The sequence below is a fragment of the Protomyctophum bolini genome, assembly GCF_963924005.1.
Source record: "Protomyctophum bolini genome assembly, chromosome: 8".
NCBI classification, from domain to species: domain Eukaryota; kingdom Metazoa; phylum Chordata; class Actinopteri; order Myctophiformes; family Myctophidae; genus Protomyctophum; species Protomyctophum bolini.
In genome coordinates this window covers 23279348-23303306 of record NC_137869.1, presented here as the reverse complement: position 1 = coordinate 23303306, position 23959 = coordinate 23279348, and the positions used below count along the sequence as shown (strand labels likewise).

General features: G+C 42.2%; 2 protein-coding genes across 6 annotated transcripts in view; both read left to right on the top strand.

Moving 5' to 3' along the window:
• Positions 1-21464, top strand: part of usp13 (ubiquitin specific peptidase 13) — a 43083-nt gene extending 21619 nt beyond the window's left edge. For 3 of the 5 annotated variants that reach the window (XM_080770321.1, XM_080770320.1, XM_080770319.1), the window contains exons 15-21: positions 884-1006; positions 3385-3408; positions 4161-4304; positions 5620-5795; positions 8606-8795; positions 16804-16888; positions 17255-21464. In XM_080770321.1, coding sequence (XP_080626447.1) covers positions 884-1006; positions 3385-3408; positions 4161-4304; positions 5620-5795; positions 8606-8795; positions 16804-16888; positions 17255-17351 — 839 coding nt within the window. In that variant the 3' untranslated portion in view covers positions 17352-21464. The remainder of the gene's footprint in view (positions 1-883; positions 1007-3384; positions 3409-4160; positions 4305-5619; positions 5796-8605; positions 8796-16803; positions 16889-17254) is intronic. The other 2 variants (XR_013964511.1, XR_013964512.1) reach the window with 2 other exon arrangements.
• On the top strand, positions 10786-15009 carry LOC308320023 (DNA-directed RNA polymerase III subunit RPC1-like; the record flags this gene model as incomplete). Its single annotated transcript, XM_080770318.1, has 1 exon — positions 10786-15009. One exon carries the CDS (start codon positions 10786-10788, stop codon positions 15007-15009), a length of 4224 nt encoding a protein of 1407 aa, XP_080626444.1.
• Positions 21465-23959: the final 2495 nt, after the last annotated feature.

Genomic DNA, 23959 nt, shown 5'->3' with positions numbered 1-23959 from the left:
TATTTCTATAAATGTCCAGCAGATGGCACTATTACACTGCTTTAATTGCAAGGGTCAAAGTGAGATGAATTCAGTCCATCTTAAATTGAGTTTTACTTATCTCAGCACTCTTCTTCACTTCACCAGCGTTTTTTGGGACAACCATTCCACGCACCACTCGCTCCCTCATCCCTGTACAGTGCCGAAGGACTTTAACCTTTATATCAGATTACAACCCCAAAGGAGCATATTACAGCATCTTAACCGGCATTTGTTCAAAACAAACGGCTGAGCTGGCTGAACGCTGTTGAGGTTTAAAATCAATGCACCTGTGGTCACTATTCAGTTGGCTGATGCTCACAATTTTTCAACTTAACGTCATCAACCCAGAGAGTAGCAGATATACTTGCTCACAGTGCACCATGATGCGCTGTGTTTTGAGCTTGCTTTTATAATATAAATACAATATATGATATTGGCTATATTTTCACTATTCGTCATTTGATTATGTATATAGGGCTTAAGTGGTTAACACTTTTTTGTACAGCATCTGAGAAAATATTAAGAGGGAAGGTAGATGGGAGCTTGATTTAGCCAAAACGTTGGGCCTAGCTCAGTCCAAGTGTAAAAATTATGTCTCAGCCTAAACTGACTCAAAGAGGTATACTGCAGCATTTTATAATGTATCCAGAGCCATTATTATGTAATATACTGTACTGAATTATATGAAGGTTTTCTCGGCTATTGCATTTATTGAAAGACCATATATGACATCAAAATCTATGTTTACGTTTGTTTGTTGTATCATTTCTTGTGCTTCACTTTTTTCACCCTGAGAAAACAAATACAAAAACATTTTGATATGCGTGTCATGAATCTGTCAATGTTGTGTTGCTATGTACAGATCTAGCCATAGATGTTCCAGACTTCCTTGATCTGAACCGGCTGAGGGCCAGCGGGCTGCAGTCTGGAGAGGAAGAACTGCCTGATCTCAGTCCTCCAATAGTTCTAGCTGAAGACACTAGAGGTACGGTAAATTAACCAAATTGAAGGTTTCCAGTCGTAGTTTCAGGAACGAAACTCACCTTTAAACGCTGCCTACTGCAGGGCGTGTGTTCAACAGCTCAAAGAGCTACATTCATTACAGACTCAGTCACCTTTTTAGCGAGGGGTATATTCACATCACAGTCAATCATGTATTCCCCGATATGATAGGAGACGTATTTCCTCAGGCAGTGACAGGCACACAGCAACACTGTCATCAGCTGAGTGTGTTTGGAGCAATTCACTAGTGGTGGGAACTTTCGTTCTTTTCAGTGAACGGATCGGTCGTTCGTTCGTTCACTAAAATGATTCGTTCATTTCGTTCATTTCGGTCCTGTAAACTATAGGATCTCCCGCACGGACTCTATGCTGGCACGGACCCACCAGTCACTCGAACGAGTCGTTCAATCATTGGCCGAGCCAGGCCGATCGTCCTTCCAGGCTATGGGATTTTCTCTGGGAGGGATGGGGTCTAATCTCCTCTTGTGCGGCAAATTCACCACCACCACCAAAGTCACCTGATGTCACCCCATCTAATCTCCCGCTTTATTAAGCTGATGCAAAGCAGTCCCATATATGCCAACCGACTGCTATAATCTATTAGTAACGATATAACGATCAGTGTTGTCAAATGCTTTAAACAAGTCCAACAAAACAAGTACGGAACCAATGTCAGTATTCATTCATTTTGCGACTCGAATAAGTGTAGTCTCAGTACTGTGGTGCTTTCAAAATCCCAACTGAAATATGTTATTGTCTTCCACGGCTGTCAGAACCTTTCAAATGAATGGCAATTTGGAAGTTGGCCTGTCATTGTTTCAAAGGTTAAGTAAGTCAATACCAGTTTCTTTAGAAGAGGATGAACACAATAATCAGGGAATGATCCAGAAAATGGGAATTAAGCTTTTAAAAAAGTATTCCAAGTACTCCCAACACATTTGGAGGGTATAATATCAACAAGGCAAGAGGAAGGTTTCATGTGAGGCACAGTATCCACACAAGGCCACTAACAAGCTACATCAGTGAATCAAATGACTGTTGACAAGTTTCACACATTTCACTGAACTTTTAGACCGTTGGCCTTACTTACTTGTTACAGATTAAGGTGATTAATTGATGATGTTCTCTGAGTGTGGACTGCTGTACTGAGTGTTCTCTTATGTCTCCTTAGTAGGACATTTTGTCTGTCATTCTTTCTCTGTAATGCTAATCCCTTTTTATCAACTTGTCTCTGCTGGTTGAGACCTACGGCTTCATCATATTATCAGTGAACTGCTTAATATTTCAGCAGGCACAAAGCACAAAATGTTCTGCACCGTCTCTAAACCCCAACATGTACAAAAGGCTCCAAGGAGGAGCACAAACACACAAATGTGCCTTCTGCTGTGCAGTGCCTCACACATTAACAGAGACACAATGTGTTCCTCTTCCTCCTGCAACGCTTTACTGCTTCTTACAACAGGAAACCTATTTAAATTCAGAGGACAAAGAGCATGTTTTGAAATTTGCTTACAGTTGAATAATTTAGCACAGAACACGGCATACTGTGTTTGCTATCTGAGACACCCTCTGGAAAAGTACATTGGCTCTGGAGAAGAGAATTTAGAGTAGACTTTGTCGACTCGCATGACACAAAATCTTTGGTCAAGCAACATTTGTTGAAAGGGCCATGTCACAAACTGCATGGTGCTTCAGTCACAAGACAGTGCAACTATGATAACCACTCCTGCAGCATAAGTTGTTTACCTCGGACAGTCACATAATGTTCAACTACAAGTACCGGTAGGTAAAAAGGTGCTTGGAAATATGAGGACATCTTTGGGGGTGACTTGTGACTTGGAAGGATTAAAAAAAATTGCTTATAGTGACACATATACGTTAAATTAGAGATTGTTTGGTCCGACGCTTTCCGAGTTACGCCTGGGACAGATTTTGTCATGAGCTCCTTCAGAAGAACATTAGATGCCGGGCCAGTGTCCTCACCTCAGCAAGTTGCAATTAATCATGTCTTTGTCACCTTGGATAAAGGCACTATAGACATGCAGGCTATTGATTACAGACCAACAGGCTAATGTTTGTAATCTGTGTTGCTTGAAACGCACCATTAACCATCAATTATGATTAGTGATTAGTTGGTAGTGATGCGGAACACCTCACTCTGAAAGATATTATTTGAGGATGGAGCAAACTGTGACTGATTTGAAAGGTTTCTGATGTTGGTGACCTGAATTGTACACTGTTTTCAAGATGAATAATTGATGTTTTGTACAGAAGTGATGAGCCTGTCTTAGCAGTGTTATCTCTTATCTTTCCACTCTTTGTGCTTACCCCTTCAATTCTTATTTTCTACTCTCCTTTCAGATAACTCCATGAGCTCCTTAGACTGTAAGTACTCCATTTCTCTTGTAACCTTTTGGTCCACGGCCAAATATACATATCATTTTGGGGGTGATCATGTGCACGAGAAAGTGTGAGAGCTACTGATTTAGAAGGCTCTTGTAGAATCGGCCTCAGGTGTCTCCAGCATAATGACAAATGTTATGTAGCTAAAGGTCTGGTTGCGTTTACACCTGCAGGTGCTGGGACTGCTACACATTCTAGTTTACAGTGGCCTCATTCCAGTGCATGAACTTGTGTGTTGAGCTATGGGACATGAACGCAAGTAGCCTACATAATAATACTGACTTAGCACTTAGCCCGAATCTACCTGGTCAATAAATCAAGTGTATGAAAGAAAAAAACACAATATAGGTGCAAGAAATGATTTGGTGCCGTTTCCACTCGCATTGCATCTTCACATCCTAGTACTGTATGTGGGAGATTAAGTCCATTAAGGTTATTGAGTGTGATAGTCAATTTGATACACAGGAATAAGGCCATTTTGAAACTTACTTTGCAAGCGGCACGTACTGTAGCTCTGCTTGTTTTCAGTAATTTCTCTCGCTGATAAATCATCGTCGCAACAAGGCAACCTCCCCAGGGTGAGGACATTTCTCTGGTCCCTTTCATGTAATGAGGCCCAAAGAGAGAGACATCTACTTGTGCTGTTCTAAACTGAAGGGCGACCAGTGTCGATTCAGCAGCTGTAAGTCATAGGTAGTTATTGTTGCTGGTTTGTCCTGTGTCACCTGCTTCAGCTCCGGAAATAGATGAGGCAGCAGTAATGCAGCTGGCAGAGATGGGCTTCCCATTGGAGGCCTGTCGGAAGGCAGTTTACTACACTGGAAACATGGGCCCTGAGATGGCCTTCAACTGGATCATAGCCCACATGGAAGAGCCTGGTAAGACCTCTTACTTCATACATGTGAGAACATGGAGAAAGATGGGTGGATAGATGGATGGGTTGAAAACCGTCAAACAGAGCAAATATGGAGTGGCAGGGCGGCCACAGCAAAAGCTCGGCCTCCTTTGGTCCTGTAATGCGTATCAGGGACAATCAGGAGCGACTGGTTAGCCGATTCCTTGCTCTAGAAACCACCAATGTTCCAATCGGGATCACCGGATAATCAGAAAAGACCTCTGAACATCGTGCGTTCAGCGATCCGGTTTCATATCAATAATAAAGCCGGTTGGATTCTAATTTGCGGAACGTTCCGTCAAGTGGCATGGCGGATTCATGCTATGTATAACAACAAATCAAAATTATCTTCAATTTACAGGCCGTCAGGTTCAACACGTCACTCATTTCCGTTTATCCAATGCTCACATCATTGTCGTTATGGTTATAACTTGATAGTAAAACATGATACACAGTGCACACCGCCATACACAGACACATGTAAAGTTGTAAACATAGCTGTGATTATGCAGATACAGAAATATGTTACATTTATGTGCACAAATACAGTACGTTTGAGCACCGGTATTATGCATGTCTTCATTAGAGCATTGTATGTGAATTGTTCTGTGTAATCGCATGCATGTCCTTATATAAGCCAGAAGAGCCTCAGCAACAGAGATGAAGGTGCGTGCGTGTGTGCGTGCGTGCACACCTCAGTTTGTTCTCCTGGTTAATTACAATGGCCTCCCTCCTACTGTGAGAACATTTAGAACAGCACCACCCCCATAGTTTTTATATCGTCTAATGAAACTTTAAATTGGACTACTTTCCCTCGTCTGTTGCACAAGTCATAGAGCACCAAAGTCTGACGTCACTTTCAGTAGAGGGCGACAGGACACAGGTTCATCTATTTTTTTATTTGCATTGAAATCCCCATAGGATTTTAGGTCGCTTCATATAAGAACTGTGTTTGAAAGATAAACTGATCATCCCGGCCTTTCTGTCAGGGGGGTGACTGTGCGTCGTTAATGATGTCCATTCATTCATTCATTCTTTCTTTTGTTTGTTTCTCCCACAACATGCATGCTAATGAGTCATGAAAAAACAAATGTGTTCAGGAATTGCCATCTTGTTATCTTGAGAAACTACCAAAGAGGACTAGGACCCAATCATGTTAAAATATATTTGTAGAAATCTTGATCTCTCCTCCTGTTCGTTCTCTCTACTTCCCCCCCACTCTCCACCTTTTTCACGATGCCGCGCCTCTCTCTCTCTCTCTCTCTCTCTCTCTCTCTCTCTCTCTCTCTCTCTCTCAGACTTTGCGGAACCCCTAACTCTGCCCTCCATGCTGGATCCGATTCCTGGTCCGTCTACCAGTGACAGCCCGATGACCTCCGCCCCACTGCTAAACTCTCCCCCTGAGGAGAGCATCGCCATCCTCACCTCCATGGGCTTCCCTCGCAGCCACACTGTCCAAGCCCTCAAAGCCACGGTCCGTGTTCTGCTCACTATATGCATGATAAGACTCCCTTTGATCTGCTAATGTGTTTCATTCATTCCTTTTTATACCTTCAACTCGATACGAGTGATAGTAATTAGGTTTTGGATATTCTTCTTAACCCATGGACACCGGGAAAGCATCTTTGTCAATTGAGATTTTATAGCTATACAGTATGTATGTATAGCACACGTTGTTCAGGGAACTCTTAGGATTTAGAGTCCAGTTGTCCTCAAAATATAGTAGATATTCACAGCTTGTATTATCCGCTTCTTTTGAAATGTTCTGAAACGTCGTGAAAGTGTTTGAAAGTATGTATGTATATTTTTTAACACAAATGTTCTCTTCTGTGGGGGTCTCTGACACAAATAATTTTCAAATGGGGGGGGGGGGGGGGGTCTGCTGCCAAATACATATCCAAATACTATTTCTTGTCCTTGACAAAAAAAAGTTTGAGAACTACTGATTTAGAAGGCTTTTATAGAATCAGCCTCAGATCTTAATTGGTTAACCACTTAAACCCTATACTTGACCGGAGGACCCAGAGGTCTATACTAGCCCCACTTCTCTTCACCAAATGTCTTCGGCAAAAATTGCGAATCTACTAGCTCCATGCATTTCAATGCTTGTGAGCTTGTAGAATTTGTACTATATAATTCTGTGCATTCTCTTCATGTCCGGCTTTTAGTCTATTCTGTCCACTGTCTGCATAAATCATTTTATCTTCTGTCCACTGGCTGCATACATTCACTTTATCTACAAATAATGAAGTTAAGTTTGTTCTGTCCACTCTTTATATACCTTCAGTGTACAAAATGTATCTAGAAATAATCTACAGTAGCTAAAGTTTTCTTCAGAACTGCTTCTGCACAAAAGTACTACTTTTGCAGTATTTTCTGCACATAAAAACAGTGTAAAATGACCTTCACTTGATCAACTAATCAGTAATCATTTATCATAGTTAAATAGATATATAGTTGAATAGATAAATAGGCATAGTTGAAGTGTAATAATTTATTTATTTGTAGTAAATCACTGAAAGACAAGCAAACAAATCAACACTAATCTTGTCCAAATCATGTATATCCAAACACTAAAACCTACCTTGGTGTGACTTACAGTACTTTAAACTCTTTACCTTGCTTGCACACACTAATAATATAATGAACACATCCTAGCCAGACACCCTGAGATAGGCGCGTCAGAGTTCAGATGGGTGGAGTGAGGGTTCCTTGTTGAAAACCAAGCTCATAAAGCTTCTTGGCTGGCCTACTTGTTGGCTGTTCTACACTGGGACTGTAATAGATCATCACAGCCCTCAGTCATTAGACATGTCTGCTCTAAATGCTGTTTACAAATAGTCCACTGCTGATGCAGCTTTTCTGCTCAAGCAGATGCGATCTCGATGTATTACACACAGGGCAGTTCAGTTGTATCATCTGCTTGATCAACACATTTGGAAATGGATTCAAATATAACATAGTGTAGTATTATTTTTTTAATTTTCTTTTGCACGAAAGAGAATGAATCCTCAGCAGAGTCACAGCGTGCCTGTTTCCAAATGGCAGCTCAATCTCTGGTTTCAACTCAGAAAAGAATAGATCAGCATGGATTAAAGTTCTCAGTTAACTGATTTCAGTCATTAGTATTAGTATTCGAGTATTAGAACGGATCAAACTACAGTAGCAATAGAGTTTGTGTTAAACCCAAATTAGTCTTGGATATTTCATGAAAGTAAAGTTTAAAGCCTAAATCTGCTATTTCTTTAACTAGTTGGCTGTAAGAATAGGTTTTTATATAGTAATATATATGTATAATAATGTGTCAATTGTTTAGGAAACTAGTGCGAAGGTCTCCTTTCACACTTTTTAACAAATCACTGATTCTAGAAATATCAGCGTCATTAGTGTCATATCATGTGAGATTAGTTTTTGCTTTAATCTTTGGACCAGCAGATGAGTAGTACTCTACTGAAATAGACATCTGGCGATTCCTTGTTCATCACCCCTAATGCCCTATCCACAGTTTTTGAGGTGGAAAAAATGAATGAAGGGAAATAGAGCTGTGATTTTGCAGGCGGTCTATTAATAACCCAGACACAAGGCGGAGGAGGCATTCAACCTCAGTGGCCTGATGATGGCTCACTTGTCTGAACACTAAAAGGAGAAGCGATCTGCATCACTCGGTGTCCCTAGACCCTCTGCTTTCCCTTCTTAACTCCCTCCCTCCTTGTGCATGTGCTCCTCTCACAGATATGATCTATGAATCATGCCTCTATTTTTTATTAAAGGTAGCAAAGAGATGACTGAGCAACTTGCACAAGGATAACTGCCACACTGCAAAAGGGGGAAATGGTGTCAGGGCTGGGAATGAGACAAAGAGCTGGGTGTTTGGCCGAAGAAACAAGACTGTGTATTAGTAACTAACTTAAACATTGACATGACATCTGCTGATTCAGAACTCAGTTGTTTGACATGTAGATTATGGTAGACAAAATGTTACAACAGAAAAATTGATATTTAAACACATAAAGACGTGCGCACGTACACACACACACACACACACACACACACACACACACACACACACACACAATAATGAGGGTGTTTCATGTATTGGTAATTTATTGCAATTTTTCAAACTTTAACCCATTAAAACCGGAAAACATCAGCGTCATTTTTGATTTTTGAGTTGGCTATTCAAAGATAGCAGATATACAAGCTCACAGCGCGTCACTTTGCGCTCTCTGATCTTAGATGTTGAGCTGAACTGAAGTGATCGTTGTCGTTCCAACTGAATTACAGAACAACAATCTGGAGCGAGCGCTGGACTGGATCTTCACTCATCCGGAGGAGGAGGAGAGCGAAGCGCTGTCAGACCTGGGTGACACAGAGCCCAATGACATGGCCTTCTCAAATGCCAACTCCCACAGTGATTCCACGGTGTCACCAGACCGGGAGACCTCGGGTCCACGGGTCAAAGATGGACCGGGACGTAAGTGACCGCGACTCACAATTTCACCGATTACTTCTGCCCATGCACTCTTGAAGTTTATTTTTATGCCGTGCAAACAGTAAGGGGGAAGCTATCTAGAGAAGAGGGCTCTCCCTTATATGTGTCCCCCAATTTCTGTTTTCGACTGTCTGCCCGTATTAAATCCACACTAGACCTGTGCCCAAGTCCTCGGAAACGTTGCAAGTTAGGAACAATGCAAGTTGTGAATGCATACCCCATCTGGTTTCGTAATATCCATTGTCAGAGTACTTGTTGTACCTGTTTGTCCGCGTGGTGTCGCGTCATTCAAAAGCCTAAACCGCTTTTGCTATAACCACGCCCTGCTTCTGTGACGAACACGGAACTGCCTCTTGTCTATAACGACTGCAGAACATTTTTGGGGCCGATAAAGTATAGTTTTCGACCGTGACGGAGGCACGCCATCTCAAACGAACTTGAGTCACGACAGGCACTGCCGAGTGATCGTCCTGAAACTGGGAGGTCGGGGTTCGATCCCCAGCCGGGTCATACCAAAGACTGTAAAAATGGGACCCAATGCCTCCCTGCTTGGCACTCAGCATCAAAGGGTTGGATTGGGGGGTCAAATCAACTAATCAAATGATTTGCACGGCTGCAGCTCACCGCTCCTTGGCTGGGCCTCACCGCTCCAAGAGATGGGTCAAATGCGGAGAACAAATTTCACTGCGGTAACGTGTGTGACAAATCGTATGACTTTGACTTTTTGAGCAAGTCGCCGTGCCATATATTGCGGAGTTTGCTTGAGTCGACTCAGCGCCATTCGAGTTTTGTTCCCGATCGTAAATCATATTTTTGAGGGCCCTCCTATGCCCAGCTTTGTGTGTTTGTGTGTAGCACATTTGTGATGATTTGATTGGCCAGTTTTGTGTTGTTTGTGTGTACCACATAGTGATGATTTGATAGGCTGAGCATGTGATGTATGATGATAAGAGCGCCCCTCACTTCAAGTGTAATTTTTTGGTGTTAACCTCAACTGCCACTCAAAGTGTGTACTGGCCAATCACAGTGGGTCCTTGCACCCTTTTATGCCCATATATGGAGATCACTGATGTCATCAGTATATATACCCAATCCGACCAATATATGGATATATTGGTCGGATTGGCGGTTCAGAATAACTAGATCCTCATATATGGGCATATTGCAATGCAATTGGGGAACAATGCAAGTTGGGAATGCATTCCCCACCGTGTTAAGGCTCATTCATAGTCTGGATTTTCGGTGGTAAGGTGACCACCGCTCCGGTGGTGAGCTGACCACAGGAGCTGAAATAACGTTGAGTGGTGGTGAGTAAAAACAGAGAGAAGGGCTGGGGCGGTGGCGGTGGTTTGCTCTTCACCGCGGCTCGTGACGTCATGTTGTAGTTCGGTGGTCACCCCACCACCGAAAATCCAGACTATGAATAACGCTTGATTCAATACCCGTTGTAAACGTTGTCAGAGTACCTGTTGTACCTGTCTGTCCGTCAAAAAAGGCAGACACCTTTTATGCCCATATATGGAGATCCCTGATGTCATCAATATAGTAATCATAGACTCCTGTTACTGAACAAACACTATAGCAATGAGCACTATCACAATATAGAGCTTTTTAACACTTATTTTAACCAAAGAAAATCACGTACACTACTGTACCTTTAAATATTTAACTTACATCATAGATATGTCATAGATAACTAACATCATACTTGCCCAAATATGGAGGTCCACCTGGCCTGACGGTGGTATGAGTTCCACTGAGCACATCTCTCTTGGTTAGAATACATATCCCTTGTGTAGGAATCAGTTGTGATTTCTTATAGGCTACCTGTGATTTCAGCTGCATGCTCACTATCTGTTCTTAAGTTTATTGTTGTCTTGAGGGGGACAAGTGGCAACTGCTACGCTTTCACAAAATATTAAAATACAATTGTTGTTTCTCTGGTGGTATCAAAGCGACAGCAACGGCAAACATGGTGAAGGAACAGTTCAGGGAGACGGATGTGGCTAAGAAAATAAGCCACATCTGCTTTGGGATGAAGTCTGCAGAGGAGATGCGTCAGCAGGCACACATCCAGGTGGTCAATATGAACCTGTACAGCCAGGACACCATGCGCACCCCACTTCCCTATGGAGTGTTGGACCACCGTATGGGCACCAGTGAGAAGAACCGTCCCTGTGAGACGTGTGGGAAGAATCGAGACGATTGTTCAGGACATTATGGCTACCTGGACCTTGAGCTGCCATGCTTCCATGTTGGCTATTTCAAAGCCATCGTAGGAATCCTACATATGATCTGTAAGACATGTTCCCACATCATGCTGACAAAGGACGAGAAACTCCAGTTCATGGAGTCTTTGAGAAGTCCCAATCTGGTTTATTTTCAAAAGAAGAAAGACTTGAAAAAGATCTCTGACAAATGCCGCAAAAGGACAATCTGTCTAAACTGTAACGCATTCAATGGACCGGTGAAAAAGTTGAGCTTCTTAAAGATCATCCACGAGAAGTATAAAACCACCCAGAAGGTGGTGAAACCGTTCGTGTCGGATTTCATCCAGTCATTTAACACCGCCATAGAGCACAACAAGGAACTGGAAGCTTTTCTCCCCAGGGCACAGGAGATGCTAAACCCTCTGATAGTGCTGAACCTGTTCAAGAGTATCCCTGCTGAGGATGTCCCACTGCTGCTAATGAACCCTGAGGCGGGGAAGCCTGCCGACCTGATTCTCACCCGCCTCCTGGTTCCTCCCCTCTGCATCCGGCCCTCAGTGTCCAGCGACCTCAAGTCAGGCACAACTGAAGACGACCTCACCATGAAGCTCAAAGATATCATCTTCTTCAACAATAACATTAAGGAGCACCGTAGGACAGGAGCAAAGACCCAGACGATTATGGAAGACTGGGACTGGCTGCAGCTGCACTGTGCTCTCTACATCGACGGTGAACACTCTGGAATCCCGCGCGACATGGCTCCCAAGAAAACGCCAAGGGGCTTTGTCCAGAGACTGAAAGGAAAGCAAGGGCGATTCAGAGGTAACCTCTCGGGAAAGAGAGTGAACTTCTCCGGGAGAACAGTGATCTCCCCAGACCCAAACCTGAGAATCGATGAGGTGGCTGTGCCTGTGCATGTAGCCAAAATCTTGACTTATCCAGAGAATGTAAATAAAGAAAATATGGAACTTATGAGGAAACTGGTTCGTAATGGCCCTGCCGTACACCCTGGAGCCAACTATATCGTTCAGCGCCACATTGGAAAAACGTGTCTGAAATTCTGCAACCGTGAAAAGAAGGCCCTGGAGCTGAGGTTTGGTGACGTGGTCGAGCGACACATACTAGACGGAGACATTGTCCTGTTCAACCGACAGCCATCTCTGCACAAACTCAGCATCATGGCCCACATCGCCAGAGTGAAACCTCACAGGACTTTCAGCTTCAACGTGTGTGTGTGCACGCCGTACAATGCTGACTTTGATGGCGACGAGATGAACCTTCACCTGCCTCAGACGGAAGAAGCCAAGGCTGAGGCTCTGGTCCTGATGGATACAAAAGCTAACCTTGTAACTCCAAGAAATGGGGAGCTTCTTATTGCTGCCATTCAGGACTTCTTGACAGCAGCCTATCTCTTGACCCTGAAAGACACCTTCTTTGACAGATCTAAGGCCTGTCAGCTAGTGGCATCCATCCTGGTGGGGAAGGATGAAAAAATCAGGATGGCTCTCCCCCACCCTGCAATATTGAAGCCCATTGCTCTGTGGACAGGCAAGCAGATATTCAGCCTCATCCTGAAGCCCAGTAAGGAATGTCCAGTCAGGGCCAACCTTCGAACCAAGGGAAAGCAGTACTGTGGCAGGGGAGAAGACCTCTGCTCCAATGACTCATTTGTAGTCATCCAGAACAGTGAGCTGATGTGTGGTGCCATGGACAAGGGCATCCTGGGCTCTGGCTCAAAGAACAACATCTTTTACATTCTCCTGAGGGACTGGGGACAGCTAGAGGCCGCTAACGCCATGTCCCGTCTGGCCAGGCTGGCCCCTGTGTACCTCTCCAACCGTGGCTTCTCCATTGGTATAGGTGACGTGACGCCAGGCCAGGGTCTGCTGAAAGCCAAGCAAGACCTACTGGAAGAGGGCTACAGGAAGTGTGACGAGCACATTGACGCTCTGAAGACCGGCAAGCTGCAGCAGAAACCTGGCTGTACTGCAGAGGAAACACTGGAGGATCTCATCCTTAAAGAGCTGTCCGTCATCAGAGAACATGCTGGCAGTGCCTGCCGGAAGGAGCTAGACAAGAGTAACAGCCCACTGATCATGGCCCTTTGTGGCTCCAAAGGCTCTTTTATCAATATCTCCCAGATGATCGCTTGTGTCGGTCAACAGGCTATAAGTGGCTCTCGAGTGCCTGATGGCTTTGAGAATCGCTCCCTGCCTCACTTCGGCAAGCACTCCAAACTGCCCGCTGCCAAAGGTTTTGTAGCTAACAGCTTCTATTCTGGCCTGACACCCACTGAGTTCTTCTTCCACACCATGGCTGGCCGTGAGGGTCTGGTGGACACGGCTGTTAAAACGGCAGAGACTGGATACGTACAGAGGCGTCTGGCCAAGTCCCTGGAGGATCTGTGCTGTCAGTATGACCAGACAGTGCGCGGCTCCACAGGGGACGTTGTCCAGTTCATTTACGGTGGTGACGGTTTGGATCCCACCACCTTAGAGGGCAAGGATGAACCGTTGGAGTTCAAGAGAGTGCTAGACAACATCCGGGCTGTCTACCCATGTCAACATGAGCCTGCTCTCAGTAAGAACGAGCTGGTCCGCACTGCAGAATTCACCATGAAGAGAGGGGACTTCCTGCTGGGATTTCCTGCGCACCTCCACCATGAAGAGATCGGACGTCCTGGGAAAACTCAACCCAGAGTCAGCTTCCTGCAGAGGGTTCTGAAGTTCATCAAGAGTATGTCAGAAAGTATCAAGAAAACCAGAGACAAGTATGGCATTAATGACAACGGCAGTACAGAGCCAAAGCTCCTCTATCAGCTGGACCGCATTACCCCTACACAGCTGGAAAAGTTCCTGGAAACATGTAAGGACAAATATATGAGAGCTCAGATGGAGCCAGGTTCAGCAGTAGGGGCTTTGTGTGCCCAGAGCATCGGGGAGCCTAGCACCCAGATGACTCTGAAAACCTTCCACTTTGCTGGAGTCGCATCCATGAATATCACCCTGGGTGTGCCCCGAATCCAGGAGATCATTAATGCCTCCAAGAACATTAGCACGCCAATCATCAGTGCCCATCTGGATACGGAGGATGATGCCGACTTTGCTCGTCTGGTGAAGGGAAGGATTGAGAAAACTGTTCTTGGAGAGATTTCAGAGTATATAGAGGAGGTATTTCTGCCTGATGACTGTTTCATTCGGGTGAAGTTGTCATTGGAGAGGATAAGGCTGCTGCGACTAGACGTGAATGCACAAACTGTCCATTACTCCATCTGTATGTCTAAACTGCTCGTGAAGCCGGAACACATTGCCATACACGGCGAGGCGGTGGTATGCGTATCTCCCCGGAAAAACAGCAAAAGCTCCATGTACTTCGTATTGCAGTCTCTCAAAGAAAATCTTCTCAAGGTGGTGGTTCAGGGAATCCCTGAGGTTGCCAGAGCAGTCATCAACATTGACGAGCATAGTGTCAAGAACAAATACAACCTGCTGGTGGAGGGGAATAACCTACGCGCTGTCATGGCAACGCATGGCATCAACGGGAGGAGGACCACGTCAAACAATGCTCCTGAGGTGGAGAAGACATTGGGTATTGAAGCAGCCAGGACCACTATTATCAATGAGTTCCAGTACACCATGAGCAACCACGGCCTGAGCATCGACCAACGCCATGTCATGCTCCTAGCAGACCTCATGTCCTATAAGGGGGAAATTCTTGGCATCACCAGATATGGCTTGGCCAAGATGAGGGAAAGTGTCCTCAATCTGGCGTCCTTTGAGAGAACAGCAGATATCCTGTTTGATGGGGCCTACTTTGGACAGAAGGACTCCGTTCGTGGTGTGTCTGAGTGCATCATCATGGGCATTCCAATGAGCGTCGGCACGGGTCTGTTCAAGCTGTTACATAAGGCTGACAAGGAACCCTCTCCACCTGAGAGGCCTCTTCTCTTCGACTCCCCTGACTTTCATATTCCTCAAGCCCTCTAATCATCCTCACCTGTCCTCATCGCCTGAACCCTAGCATTCCCTTCTGAAGGGAACATTGGCCGGTGGTGGCGAATCTGTAACGCCTCGCGATGTGGGGAGTTATTTTCTGTGTTTGTTCTACCACTTGAGGGTTTAAGTTGTTGAAGCTCACACATTAACTGTTTTGGGTTTGGGTCCCGTTCCTCTGTTGTGGGGGGGATCATGTCATTGCTGTGGGGGGTGGTCCAAAGCCGTTACTTTAAAGGAAATGTGTTGTGCCCTCAAGGCCATGGTCGAGCTACAAGCTCACAACGTGTCACATTTTGAGCTTGTGGATCTGCTGTTCTACAAACACAAGACTTGTTTACCTCAGGTTAGGTTATAATATGTGACCGTAGTTTTCATTGTGGAGATCTTAACAGTGCATTTAAGTGCAAACCTATATTTCTGAAATGTGTTAGCTGTCACATAGCAAGCACATTGGAAATTATCATCAGTTCTACACAGTTTGGAGCATGTTTTGTGTGTGAATGTACTATTAGTGTGTATATTTTGCGAATGTGAATAAACTAAAAGAAAGAAAAAACATGTCCCTTATATTTTTCATTTGGTTAAACAATATTTTACTGTAAATGCGATGATTATACAGTGTTATGCCCCATGTCATGGGGCGCTACGAGCTTGTAGGTCTGCTATTTTTGAAAATCGAAGAACGACTGACATAGAAACATAGCTTTTTCAGAAAAATGTCAGTATGTAGAAGACATTTTTAGAATCTGATCTCAGGTCAAAATGGGTTAAGGGATGAGCTTAAAAAGTTGGGATGGGCACAAAATATTAATAATATAGCTGCAAACAGCGATAAAAACCATTAAAACCCCCTCTCTTCACAGCATCTCATCTTTAAATAACTGGTTGGAGCACTTTTTGTTCCACTGATTGGCTGAAGGGGTTGTCTGTCAACGCTGTACTCTCGCAGCCAACCATGCATTTAGTGGGGTCGAGACTCCACACAAATGAATGGAAATGCATGGTTGACACCCCGAACATCGAATGTTGCGCAACAGACGCTCCCAGCCTGTGGAGTGATGCGATCGGTTTTGATATCAATAATCTCCGTCCTTTTGATCAATCTTCATCCTGGGCGCTGGGCGTTACTAATTGAAAAGACGCTGAACTTCGTCCTATGCGCTCGGGGTGTTAACCAGGCTATGAAAATCTTAGCAGATCATATAATTCATTCATTGGGGGATCTAAAGGTCAGAGGTTCTTTGACGAATGACTGAGCTTCAGTTATTGAGAGATTCTCACAACACTCTCTACTATATTGCCAAATTTCATGGAAAACGACAGCACAGAACTGGCAAAAACTGCGAAAAATTACAGATAATTATTAGGCAGGTCGTCCGTGGACCCCCAAGTGGCCCGCAAAGTATTCCCTGGGGGGGGTCTGTGTATTCCTCTGACTCACAGACGTCTCTCTCTTGCATACACACACACACACGCATGCACGTGCTTGTGACCTGTCAGCGGACGTCACACACGCACATTCGCACGCATGTGCGCACGTCCTGCCACTGCTCTCACAACCTGTGTCTCCATTCGTAAACAACAAGACAACAACAACACGAAACATCACGTGGGGGTACATTAAACATAACTTGCCAATTAGAGCAGGCAGAACAGCTAAAGAGTTTGAGTTATGTAGGAGCTCAGCCAGTGAGAACTGAGCTCCCATGAAAGCATACTGTACATTTGACAGTTAATTAACAAATATAATGACATAAGTCTTTGTTTGATTTCTGTTCTTCTCAGGTTATGAGCTCTTTGCTTTCATCAGCCACATGGGAGCATCCACAATGTCTGGACATTATGTATGTCACATTAAGAAGGAGGGAAGGTGAGTCATTTACTTCACAATCAGTTGATTGTAATAGATTATGAAGAATATGATTATGTAGTTTTTGCTAAATTGGGGAAGCCTATAAAGAGGTTATAATAATAATAATTCAAGTATTATTTATTTATGTTGTATTTGTTATCTATCTTACTTTAGCTATTTATCTTTTCTATTCGACGAAAACTTTCAAAATGTTTCCAAATGTAAAACAAATATTTAATACAGCAGGTAGTAGGTTTGCTATTTTCACAGTACATAGAGAAATGCTGCTTGTCCTCATAGCAGGTGAATAGGTGAATCCTCACAATTTGACATTTACAGAAAACGCCGGCCCGTCCTCAAATGTTCTGCCTTCCCTCCTTCCAGGTGGGTGATCTACAACGACCACAAAGTTTGTTTGTCTGAAAGGCCTCCTAAAGACTTGGGCTACATCTACTTTTACCATCGACTGTCTAGCAGTTAGAGGGAGCTAGAGTCAGCCCATACCCCAACACCCCGCCCCTCCACCGTGCAACCTTACAGAGAACTGCATTCTCCTAACCAGAGGACTGGGAGACAACATCAACAATAATAGCAGCATTTAGCTACCGTTGAAAATGATGGAAATAACCCCTTCACACCAGCCGAGGGGAGAACGGTTCGATGTACTATGATGTCATTGAGCAACAACCAGGAATCATTCAACATTGCTGTGGTCAAAAAGGGGAAAGCAATGTGCTGCTGGTGCGTCTACGTTTATTGTGTTTTGCTTTAAATGTGTATTTAAGTGTATGTGTTTTTGTCTCTACAGTGTAGGTACAGAGGGATGTGTGCAATTTCCATGACTGGAGTGCTATATAAGCAACATAATATCACATATGGGTTCTTATTATTCATTCTTTCTGCCTTCAGCTACTGCCAGTATTTTTCAGTGGTATGTTTTTTTACACTGACACGGCATTACGAGTGCTTAATTGCCAGACCTTAACATTTGCCAACTGTAAAACTTGGCAACAACAAATATCAACAAATTGCTTTGCTGTGGCGGACTTCTCCATTATCTCACGGTGTGGAAATACATCTGAATGTTCTACATCCCCTGGGAAACTTGAAAGGACATAAGGAATAAGGAATTCTAAACATGTTGACTAGCATGTTTTGGATTGATCAAACGTGAATGTGGAAGAATTGCCACAATTTACCATTTGTTTAAAATAAGAATTGAATGCACAGAATATAAATACGAAGCAACTGAAAAACACGTTATTTCAATGGTAGTGGATGGAGAGAAAGGATTTTTGTCCAAACACGAAACGGCAACCAATGGTTGTGAAGAGGGGCACAACCAGGGGCGGGACTTGTCATGGTTGACAATGAAGGGGAGGAGAAATGCTTCAAGACTGGAAACAAATCTACACGCAAGTTTGCCACTCGGCGGCGCGCTATATGAGCTTGTAGATCTGCTATTTTTCAATAGCTAAAGCATAACGTAATGCTAACACCAAAACGGGTTCCCGCCCAAAATGCGTTAAAGTACGGTAATTTTATATTTTTTATTTATTGTTTCATAAAGAAAGAAAAAAAGATTATTTAACATATTGCTCCCGAAGCAACATGATTTGAATGTGAAAAAGAATGTGGCAACCAAAATTTCAACTGCTTGCAAGTTCACTTTATCCTTTCAATGACTTTAAAAAAGGATAAAAAGCTGAATGTTTTACATTATACAATTCACACTAAACTTTCCGACGGCTTCAGTTATGCCCATTTTTTCAACTGTGTGTATATTGTATGGGGAATGTCCTCCATCCTGCAGGGGCTCATTTCTTTTCATTTTTGCTGAAGGAAGTCAAATAATGCAGTATTCAGGCGCAACAGGCCAAGTTTACACAGTTGTGAGATTGTTTAAATAGGAGGGCCCATTTTATTTTTTAACTTTTCACTTTATTTGGGTTAAACGCTCCCAACATTTTTGTTGTCTCTGTGTCACCTCTAGGTGTACTTCATGATTGGTTAGTCATTTTCTGCGTAAAATGATCAACCAATGACAAAGATTCTAGGAAAATCTTTGTGCAGATTGCGGACCCTAGAGGTGTCACCAAGCCCCCAGTGCAGCTCTCCAACGTTGAAGCACTGGGCCCTAGTGGTAAGAGGTGGGACTGCAGGCGGACCCGTGGCATTATGACTAGGAAACCCCGTGCAGCTGGGGTTTAACATTGAGTGCCCATTTGCACTTCCGCATTTTGGGTGCCAAATTTTGGTGCCCAAATCGAAAAAAATGCAGGGGAAAAAACGCCACTGAGCAACTTCCACTGAAATGAATAACAGGGGGGCGGGGCTATCGTTCCGGTTCAGTCTCTATCCTTTTAATACACTATGGGTGTCACAGACACTACATTTTGTTGGGGAGCGTTTAACCCATTGCTGGCTGTCTGAATACCTAAAAATTGATATAATTATTGCTTATAGCTATTTTAACCAACTATTGAAAAATAAAATATAAACAGTATATTAATCAAAAACATCAATTAGCTAATGTATTGATGCATTTGAACCTGTTTTCTGCCTTTATACTGTGGCAATATGCATTACAACTAAGTAATGTAAACACTATTGCAGGTATTTCTGCAACTCTTTCCTTTACAATTGTGCATTCTGCTACTTAAAGACATGGTGCAGTGGCAGTGCTGAATGTAAGACGTGATGGTACTCACTGCAACCAAAATCAGATTTTCAGCTTTATTACTCGGATATATCGAACACAGAACTGGCCCTTTGGTGCTTAGTCACCACCTTATACTGAATCAATCAATGACTCACTCACTCTTCCTACTCATGTACAGTACGTAGTTGCTGCGGTGTTTATGTCCCAGATAGGATCAGTATTGTTGTTTGTATACCATACTTACAAGTAGGTATGTATGATTCTACAGTCAGTCTCCATTGATGATGTTTCAGATGCAATACCTACAGTATACTACTACTGTATACCTTAGTTTGTTGTATTTCTGATGACAGACCTATACAGTGTAGCTTTATTGTAGTTCTAACTACAGAATTCAGTCTGTGTTACATGGCACTTAATTGAATTACTATTTGTTAGTAGGTCTTGACTCTTGACAAGGCAATGTAAAAATATATGGTATCAGTTATTGCGTAGTGATGCATTAATATAGGGGACAAACACCTGTTCCAGGATTCTGAGATTCAGTGAAGCCTGTGGTTTTCGAAAAACACATTTTCGTAACCAGAAGACTAGAAGACAATAACAAGAATAGCAATAGCTTACTGTTGAAATGATGGAATTTGGCCCAAATCGACTAAAGTTATTTATTACATTTCCCCACATTTTTATTTAATTGTTTCATAGGTTTTAAGGTATACTTTCTTAAGATCAAAGAGAAGGCAAGCTGTGTAACAGTATTGTATTGAACTGCTCTGCCCATATCTGAAAATTAAACTTTGAGGACAGTTTCCTGTATATATTCAAAAGCTAGAGTAAAGTTTGCAACAACAATAGAAAGTTTCTATTGTTGTTGCAAACTTTACTCTAGCTTCTATTAGAAACTCACCCCAGGAAAGCCTTATGTTGATTACTAAGTAGAATTCGGGACCCCGAGTTGTTTTTGGAAGAGAATGTTCGCTAAAATGTATCCCACATAACAACTACATGATATGCATTGGGACTTATTTCTTAAGGCCTATTCATACGACGGCTTTAGGTGATGAGGTGATTCTACCCCCAACACACACATACATTTGTATTTATTAAATATTTTGGTGTCAGCGTGTTTTGGTGTAAATTGTGTCTGAATAATCCCGTAAGGGATGGGCTGCGAAAGGCAGCCAGACACGGAAATAAAATCAATACATTATCATTTCCATTCACACACACACACACACACACACACACACACACACACTCACACTCACGCACACAATGACAATAAGTAGAATGTATCTTCTCTGTTCCATGGGAGGTTTGGCTTGCTCATTCTAAGGGATTTCAGACTTTCATACTGTGCAATTCTGGTTATTTCCATGCACCTTTGTCTCCCCCTCTTCTTTCTGCTGTATAGTCTGAACCAGAGGATGGCTGGTTAATTTCTGTTGTCTGTTTTTGTCCTTGTTTCAAGCTCAGCTTTCCCTTCATCTTATCATCTCTCTCTATCTCTTGTGTTCTCTGTAAGTTGCGAAAGGTTTACCTTTTGTGTCACAAAACGCCTTTGTACGGTCTGCGTGTGCACTAAGAGTTGACATTAGTCCTTTGGCTTGTACAATTGTAGTTTTGTGAGTTTATTCTCTTTTTTTCATTTATCTAAATGTTGAAAAAGGTACTTTTTCCTGTTTTTACTTTAACCTTGTTCCCTTTTGCCTTTTTGCAAAAACATGTTTGTGCCAATTCTGTAGTTTTCATTACATACAGTTTTCTTGAAGGGAATATTTAAAGTTGACTTTTGTAATGTATGTGTTTATCCAAATATTGCTTGGGATGCAGTATGGCAACGGTATGTTAATACCCCTGTAATACCAATATACCCAATAGTACTAAATACTTGCAATGTTTGGATAAGTTAATAAACTACACCTTTGTTGAGTTATGGCGCTAATATTTCTTTCAGGGCGAACACATTTGTGAATATTTTTACTTATTTAAAGGGAAAGACCACTTTGGTAGAGGTTTGGGTTGTGTACTGTAGTTACCTTGCCATGATGTAACTCCAAATGTGGACAAGAAATCAAAAATAATTGCTCCAATGATTAGAAATTGATAATTCAAAATATGCTCCTCACCTCCTCCTTACATTGTACGCTGAAACAGCTCTTTTTTTAGTACGTAAATAAACCCAAAGTTGATTCAGACAATATAGTCTATAGAGTACTATTTTATTTTTATTTATTTATTTATTATATAAAAACGTTTTGCAATTTTTATTAGGAAGAAAACCAGGACTGGATCTGTGGATCCGGATCCAGATCTTCAAATAGTAAAATCAAGAGGATTAGAGGAAGTTAACATTTTTATTAAAAAAACAATGACATAGACCAGTGATACTCAACCTCAGGCCCGCGGGCCACATCAGGCCCGCGGGACCATTATGACTGGCCCACCAATGAAAATCTAAAAAAAAGAAGAAAAAAAAATCTGGAAAATGAAATAAAAATAAATAAATCTGAATAAAGTTATCTTTAATGACATTATTATAAGTAATACTATTAGAGTTGTACTATTACTCGAACGAAAATAAAAGCTTGGGGGGGGGGGGGGGAGATGCAATGCAAATGAAAGACATATACTGTGTATCCCTATTCCCTGACATAATTTTATAGCTAAACGGACAGAATTCTATTTTATTTGAATGATGAAACCCAGCTGCCATTAATAGTTGGAAATGGAAATGGAAATTGCGGAAATTGCGGAAATTGCGGAAATGGAAATTGCGGAAATTGTAATTGCGGAAATTGCGGAAATGGTGGAAATGGAAATTGCGGAAATGGCGGAAATGGCGGAAATGGAAATTGCGGAAATTGCGGAAATGGTAATTGCGGAAATTGCGGAAATGGTGGAAATGGAAATTGCGGAAATGGAAATTGAGGAAATTGCGGAAATGGAAATTGCGGAAATTGCGGATTGTTTGTGTTAATTTATGTGCTAAAAGAGTGACTTGAGAGCTGTTTCAGCATAGGCCTACAATGTAAGTCAATGGGGAGTATATTTTGAATTATCAAATTTTATCAATGGAGCAATTACTTTTGATTTCTTGTCCACCTTTGGAGTTACAATCATGGCAAGGTAACTTTAAACTCAAACCTCAAAAAAGTGGTCTTGCCCTTTAAGTATGGCACTTAATTGGTTCCAGAACTCAAGACACAAGATCATATCACAAGAGTTTATTTTAAAATATTACGTTCAGATCGTATATCTCAAAGGTGCTAATGCAATTCTTGTCGTTTACAGGTATACAGCGAGAGTACTAAGCATTATAGGTATTTCAGTAAAACTATCAATTACAGTATATGAAAGTATATCATTTCTAAGTGCATTCTTTGCATCAAAATATCATTTCATTCATAGGCCTACCTGTATGGATAGATAAACTATAACAAACCTGGCATACACAGAGCAACAGAGAAAGAAACGTGTTGTAGACTAAATACACAGGTGGCACAATAAATAGAACCACACCCTACAAAGGATACAACAATTAGCTTGATGCCACAGAGCTTTACAACTCTGGTGCTTATAAACAGGGGAAGGCACCCAAACAAGAAGCACTGGAGAAGCACTTACTTCATGGAGGACCCATTGACTTATTAGCAAGACTCGGTCTAAAGAGCATTTATGCTCCATCATTATATGGATGATGATTTTGGGCGGGAACCCCTTTTGGTGTTAGTTATGCTTTAGCTATTCAAAAATAGCAGAACGACTGACACAGAAAACTGTCAGGATGTGAAGACATTTTTAGAATCTGATCTCAGGTCAAAATGGGTTAAGAAGCCAACAGACAACTAGGCATCTTAATATTTGTTGCTTAATAATACTGTAAATGATTTCATAAATTGTGTTTCTAAACCTGAAAAAATAAAAACATTTGGCAGTGTAATAAAATATTAGATTTTGAATCCATTGAATTGAATGGAGGTTGTAACAGAATGCTCAGTATATCATAATAGGCTAATGTCCATGAATAGTTGTGAGCACATTAATGTAAAACTGCTTTATAACTCATTACAATAGTATGTGAGCTTCACTGATAGATTAATTGTTTTTAGCTCAATGGGCATGGGGACTGCATAATGCATGCAACTTTTGCTTTATCATTACAATCCAAAAGGATTATAGGCTATTGCTTCAAAAACATGTATAACCTTTTTTTAATGGCACATGAATTTGTGCACAACTGTTACGAGATATTCTTATAAATGTGTCAGCTATTGTTTATAACTTTCATAGGGTGTGGTTAGTGTTGTTGATTCATTTATCATTTGATTAACTAATCATAACTAGTACTAACGGTTATAATTGCCCTGGCAATGTATTCAAGCTAGTTCAAGGTATCAGCATATTTGGAAAAGGTAGTACAACAT